Consider the following 7,010-nt stretch of genomic DNA (forward strand, 5'->3'; position numbering starts at 1 on the left):
CACACACACACACACACACACACACACACACACACACACACACTGACAGGCACTGTATTAACTTACTTGTAGGAGCTGCCGCCTGAAATCTCCTCTTTGATCTGTCTGTTCACGGCGTCCGCCGCCCTCCCTCTGCCCTCTCCATCCCCCTTCAGGACCACTTTCTTCTCCCCCTCCTTCTTGCTGACGCGCTTTTTCCTCTCCTGGCCCTGGAGCAGGTCCTTCTCCTGGACCTTGTCGGCTATAGCGCTTTTTTCAACGCCGCTGTCCGCCTCCGCCACCACCACGTGCTTTTTTGGGTACTTGGACCTAGCCGGTGTGCGATCTTCTCCCGCGGAGGCGCTCGGAGGCGGTTTGGGTATCCAGGGGTGATCGTACCTCTTCGGGATGGGCCAGGGCTTGAAGTCCTTCTGGTACTGGGTCTCACTGTTGAACGGTGTTTCCGGTTCGTGGTACTGGTTCTTGGGCTTACAGCTCGGTTCGGGACGCACTTTCCAGTGCTTAAAGTCCTCGCGCATCACAGAGCTGCACACGCGCTCCTCGGAGACGCACCTTCGCGGCGCGCGTGCAGTCGGAACGGCGCGGCTTTCTGCGCGAGACGGCTGCGTTTCTATAGCAACTCGGGCCTGGGGAGGATGTAGCTGCGGCTGCAGCTGGATGTGCTGCATCTCGGAGACGTCCGTGTATTTGGAGAAGACCAAAGGCACCGCAATGTCAGCCTTGTCCAGCTGGTTCCAGAAGCGGGCCATGCAGCACGCCCTGCTGATGCAGGGCCACGCCATGGTGAGCCGAGCTCACAGCTCCGCTACAGCACGGTGTCCCGCGGCTCGGACAGGGGGGAGACGTTAGTCCACTCTGTGCTGTCAGTGAACCAAGATGTCCGAGCTTCACGGAGGGATGCGATGCTGTCTTTGACGTTAAATTTGCTTCGTGTGGAAACCCATCGCGCTTTCAGGGAACACAGCTGCAGAACTGAGCGACTTTGTTTTGAGGTTTTTCTTTTTCTAACAGACGTCCTCTCCGCGTCTCTGTGTCCTCTGTGTCCGTGCGTCCTGCTACATCACTCCACGGCAGGGCTCTGCAAGCAAACACGGCCCCGCCTGCCCGCTCAGCATCCCAGAGACACTAGCCGAGGATGCACTTAGACGTCACGTTAGAGACAATCTAAAGAGGACTTCCGGTGTAACCTGCATTGTAAAAGCTCTTCCACCGTTTCGAAGCAGCGCAAATTGAAATACACCTCAAAGAAAAATAAACATATTAAAGGGATTTACCTTGTGTGTCGACAGGCTCCTATTAATAAACGATGTCTGACGGGAGCTACAAACACTGAAACACCGGCTCCCATTGAGACTATTGTGAGTTTCCTGTTAGTGCCGGGCTGATAAACATGCTGAGCTTGACGAACGGTTTGTTTTTACGCACCTGACCTACAGGAGGGTCATCCATCTTTTTATTTTTATTATTTTAGATATCATTTCATTTTCAAATAAATGCTTTGGTTCATTGCATATTTATTTACATGAATGTCAGTAAATATTAAGTCAGGTAATGCTGCAGTTCTATGCATGATTATAAAAGTATAAAAAAACAGACAGTATTGAAGGGAATTTTAAATAAAGGAAGGTTTTTATTGATTCTTTCTCATATTCTTTAAAATAAAGCCATCACAGCACTCATTAAATAGGCCAGTGATTCATGCAAAGTCTCCTCTGTGACAGAGCATATCGTCATTTGCAGATTGTGCCAACAACAGCAGAATACATGAATAATGCCGACTCCTTACATGCCCCGAGGGCCTGTCTCAAACCGGACTTTAGTTTAAGACATCAGAAAAACACATTGTTTGAACGGAAGCCTTATACAGTTCAGCTGTTAAGCTTTACAGACATGACTATTGATTTTTAATTCCTATTGTATTTGCTATTATTGTTTGTTAGTGGGTGCAAGTGAAAACTGATTGAGTAAGAGAGATCAAAGTGTTAATGAGGTAATTAAGGTAGATAATAAATAATTTATGAAGATGTAATCAAAGGGTAGAAGAAAGAAGAAAGCCAATAAAACCCACTGATCCAGCAAATGTCAGCCTAACTCATTAGAAAAAAGATAATGTGCATAGATTACAGTCCTATCAGTGCGTTGCTTTGTGACACAATGCATAATCTGAATCATCTATATGCTCCATCCACACCTTTGATGATCCCTTTGTTAATTTCGGTGTGTGTTTAGCTCACTTAGCTTAGCTACTGTTGTCCAGACTAGGTGTCTATTTACCTTACCTTTTGGAAATAGTTTTAAAGCTTTTATGCAGCGCTGACATAGACCCCATGTGACAAGAAATGTATAATCTTTTCTAACAAAAAGATGGAGCCTTTACAAATAGAAACACTTATATTGCATACAGCATGGCCATGCTAGCCAGTGATTGCCTTCAATGCTCTGCAGGAAGTCCACAGCTTTGTGGCTTGTTGTTCTTTGCTGGGGATCTCTGTGTAGTGCATTACTTGCTTGTTCAAAAGTCAGATTGCATAGATATGGACTGGCAAATCAAAGTCTTTGCTAAGCTTTTGAGATAAGCCGGTCAATAGGAAATGCTGGTGGAGAGGTGACAGGAGCAGACTTTGGACCTCCTTCTCTCGCTCTTCCTCTTTGCCTCCACTGCAGCGCCGTGGTTTGGATTTCTTCTCTTGTGGAAATCATGAAAATTAATTTTGCCCCCATGGCTATACCCCTCCACAGGAGACTGCAGACTGCCATGGTGCTGCAGTGGGTCTTCACCTTCCTTGGTCTGGGTGAGTGTTGACTTTTCTGTGTGAGTTAAATTGGGAAACCTGTAAATGATGGAAGGATGCAAGAATGACTCTGCTAAAGAAGTAAAAGGATAAATGAAGATTTTCACATTAATATTATTGTTGTGAAACATAAACATGCTTGTTTAGCTGCTTTTGATAAAGTCACAATTAGTGCAAAACAGAGAGAACCTTTGTTTTACGTGAGCTGTAGTTCTGCATGGCCAGAAGAGGGAGCCAGACAGAAGAGCATCCATCCAAGTCATTTCATCCGCCTGTTGTTTTTGTAGTTCTGGAGAACAGAGCTCCTTAATTCGGGTTTCCAAGCTTTTTTATTTTTTGACACAGCCACAGAATCCTGTTAATATTTGCTGCCACACTTTATCCCACTGGCTCTGTTCAAGTTTACATTTGCATTCTTAGCCACTTCACCATCTCTGTAACTAGTTTATGAGCTCCCTGGTGCAGCAGGTGATACAAGTCATTCATAGCTAGGTTTGTGATAACTAGTATTTCAGTGTCCATGCTAAACACGAGCTTTGATTATTTGCCTTCATGCTATTTGTCTTTTTTCGCCAAGAGAGATTAAAAATATTGATTCGAAGCGTCCTGAAAGCAATAAAAATGAGAGTGATAGCAAATATACAGTTATAAAACCAAGATTGGCACTTCTAATGCATATCTGTAAATCTGTAAAGGACTTCAAGACTCTGAGATGGTCTCCCCCCTGAACAGAGTCCAATTTATGCATACGCTATCATGGCTAACTCTGATATAGTTACCAATCATTTAGTGTCTGTTGTGTTAGTGAATGTCCTTCTCGTCTCAGCACCCACCTGCATCTTCCTGTTCTTTTACCTGATGTTCACTCGCTACTGGCTGATCAGCGTGCTGTATGCTGTCTGGTGGTACTTTGATTATGACACTCCTGCACGTGGAGGCAACAGGTCGCCCTTCCTGTGCAGCCTCAAAGTTTGGGAATACATGCGTGATTACTTTCCCATCAAGGTAAGAGAAAGCTTTAGACTTCTTGTTTTTGCGTCATCTATTTTTTGTGCAGGCACATTGCTTCCATAAGGAGACAGAAAATCAATATGTGGAGGATTCGCTTGTGCAAGGGATTCGCTTGTGCAAGAGAGTAGGACATCAGAACATCTGCCAGGTCATCTGATCTAATCTCCAGCCTGCAATGAGGAATGCTTCTTATCTATGTCCTTGGCAACAAATGATCCACAGATGGAGGACACTCCTCTGTTTCCTGTTGTAATTAGGTACTGTGACAGTGTTATACAGTGATAAGTGACACTCATAGCTAAATATATGAGTTAAAAAATGTGCATACACTACTGGTCAAAAGTTTTAGAACACCTCAACCTTTTTGCAATTCCAGTCGTCCAAGTCCAATGAAAAGGTAAAAGGTGAACAGCCAGAAATAAAAAAAAAAAGGTAAGGTTACCCAAAACTGAACAATCATGTCCATTTCAGAATTCTACAAAAATACCTTTTTCAGGAACAACATGTGTTAATAATTTAAAGCTGTTCTGCAGCAATGAAGGTTGATCAAGTCTCGAAAACTGGTGCTACTAATTCCTACAGGTTTCCAACTTTTCTGGATTACTTACAGCCTCCTCTGTCTGCATGAAAGCCGTGCTGGAACACACTGTGGTACCAGGCCCTCGTGAGCATCAGTTGAACAGTATTGTACTGCTGAAAGTAGTGTGTTGCTACAAAAATGGTGAGAAAAAGGTGATTAACAATGGAAGAGACACAGACCTTTATAACACTTAAAAATAGGTCTGTCCTACAGAGAAACTGCAATGAAAGTCAGGTGTCGGTGACTACAGTTTCCCTAAACATCAGAAGAAACTGGAGCAAAATCTGACAGGTAGAGGTCTGCAGACCCAAAGACACAACTGAATCAGAGGACTGAGTTAACAGCTTGGGTGATAAGGGGCTCACAGGACAACAGTAGTCGTAATAAGCAAGTCTCAGTTTCAACTGTGAAGAGAAGACTTCGAGCTGCAGGTTTGACAGAACAATGCTAAAACGTCAGAATAAGACAAGGAGGCTTGTCTGGGCCATGAAACACGGCCACTGGACTACTGAAGACTGGAGGAAGGTATTATGGACGGATGAATCAAAATTTGAAATCTTTGGTTCATCAAGCAGGATCTTTGCAGGCGAGTAGATGAAAGGATGGTTCCAAGTCCAAGCTGTGCCAGAACTACCTCAGGAAAAAAGAACAAGATGGTGAGCTTGAAAACAGCAGCACAGTCTCCAGACTCAAACCCCATCGAGCTGGTTTGGGATGAACTGGACAGAAGAGAGAAAGCAAAGCAACCTACAAGGTCCACATTTATGGGAACTTCTGCAACAAATATGGGAAAAACTTTCTGAAGAATATTTGATTTCTGTCGTAGAAAGAATGTCACGGGTGTGTTCAGCTGTTATATCTGCTAAAGGAGGCTACTTTGAGTCAGAAGTCATTTCTGTTTTTTTTAACTCCAGTTGCTTATTTGTACTTGGCTTTCATTTCAAGTTAAATGAGACATTAAACTGCACAACTTTCAATTTCAAAAATTGGAAAAATTGTGTTCCAAAACTTTTGACCGGTAGTGTATTCATTCAATACTAAAAAGTCTAATAAAAATCCACATCTCAATAAAAATATTTCAAATATTTGTTTGTTTTGAAAGAAGATAAACAAACTGAAAGCATAAAAATAAAACCAAAAGCCCAGGGACCAACACCAGAGCACAAAGCGGGGGAACAGTCGTACATAACAAAATAAAGACAGGACTATATACACACAAGGGGCTAATTAGGGGACGAAAGAACAGCTCGGTGGAACTTACTTGATAAGGAGAAAAAGGAAAAAAAAAAAGATACAAGACATGAGGGACAAAAGACTACCAAAATAAAACAGGATGTAATCTGATATAAGGTTAACACAGAGATGGAGACGTGACAAACTACAGGAGCACACAGAAGTATGAAGTGAAACTCAAAGAATGAAATATGAACCACAAGCAAAAACTAAATTGTCAAAGGTAAAAAAAATAAAAAATAAACTGAGAAGGCCTGAGAATATAAGTGTAATGAAGCCAACCAGAAAACAGGAGCTATTAGGAAAGAATGTAAAATGCAAAAGAACTTAAAACTCAATAAACGCAGGAATCAAAAAATAATATGAAACTGAAACGTGGGTGAAAAACCCACGATCCATGAGAGAAGCTGCTGTAAATAAACGCTGCGTTGCCAAGCCCTGATTGTGCGTTACAGGCTGCCCTCTTGTGTTACATCACGCCCTCCTGTGACAGCATGGATGAGTAGTATTTTGTCTACACGACTATGAAGTGACTCCTGGCTTATTTTTTTAACCATGACAAATAACGGCAGAAGACATTTTCTGTGAAATTCACAGAGAACAAAACCTCTATTAACAACATCTGCTTCATTACATGGATCGACTACTTGCCCCTGGATGTGACTGATACTTTGGACCGAGCTGATAAGACAACGTGAAACAACAATGAAGCTGTTGTTGTTTTAGCACAAACCCCGTATAAGTGTTCATAAAGACTTTCTAAAAAACATTTATACTGAAGTTTATTTGTTTGGGTTTTTATTCTATGGGTGGATTCCTTAAAATTACTTTAAATAAATGTTTCACTGAAATCTAAAACTTATGATTACTAAAAATAATCATAAAGATCAACTTATTTTCCTCCTAGAAAGCTTTACATCTTAACAGAAAGTGATTGTAGATGTTTCATTTTGAAACTATCTGTAGTGCTGGAAGTGGGTCATATCTGTCTTTACGTGAAGAAGCCCTCGAAGCTATGCATGAAAACACAATAGAAACTGACCAGTATATTTGCTCAAGTCATTGGCTATTATTGTCCAATAGACGAGCAATATGAAAGCTTGTCCTTTATCTATAGGTCAGCTATGTCAACGTGCAGTCGGCCATAAAATATGTCACACTTGGGGCTCCTTGGATTAGAAACATGATCGTGATACATTTAACAAAAAAATACAATACTGAAAATAATTTTAAATACAGTGACATGAATATTAATAATAAATACAACAAATAGTATCGGACACAAAATCACTAAAACTTTGTCTGCACATCAATAATAATAATAACAAGTAATACACACACACACACACACACACACACACATATGTATATATAAAATTCCCAGCACGCCCCTG

At 41.9% G+C, this 7,010-nt stretch overlaps 2 protein-coding genes across 5 annotated transcripts in view; one reads left to right on the top strand and one right to left on the bottom strand.

The window, feature by feature from the left end:
• map6a (microtubule-associated protein 6a) overlaps nt 1–1,406 on the bottom strand; it is a 20,043-nt gene extending 18,637 nt beyond the window's left edge. For 2 of the 4 annotated variants that reach the window (XM_005740375.2, XM_005740374.2), the window contains exon 1: nt 67–1,405. In XM_005740375.2, coding sequence (XP_005740432.1) covers nt 67–782 — 716 coding nt within the window. In that variant the 5' untranslated portion in view covers nt 783–1,405. Of the gene's footprint in view, nt 1–66 lie in introns of all 4 variants that reach the window. The other 2 variants (XM_005740373.2, XM_005740376.2) reach the window with 2 other exon arrangements.
• Nucleotides 1,407–2,698: 1,292 nt separating this feature from the next.
• mogat2 (monoacylglycerol O-acyltransferase 2) overlaps nt 2,699–7,010 on the top strand; it is a 12,565-nt gene continuing 8,253 nt past the window's right edge. Inside the window, exons 1-2 of the mRNA XM_005740399.1 lie at nt 2,699–2,792; nt 3,619–3,797. Of these exons, the coding sequence (XP_005740456.1) occupies nt 2,699–2,792; nt 3,619–3,797 (273 nt within the window). The remainder of the gene's footprint in view (nt 2,793–3,618; nt 3,798–7,010) is intronic.

This window comes from Pundamilia nyererei, unplaced genomic scaffold, assembly GCF_000239375.1.
Source record: "Pundamilia nyererei isolate P.nyererei 1_Seehausen unplaced genomic scaffold, PunNye1.0 scaffold00099, whole genome shotgun sequence".
Lineage (NCBI taxonomy): Eukaryota > Metazoa > Chordata > Actinopteri > Cichliformes > Cichlidae > Pundamilia > Pundamilia nyererei.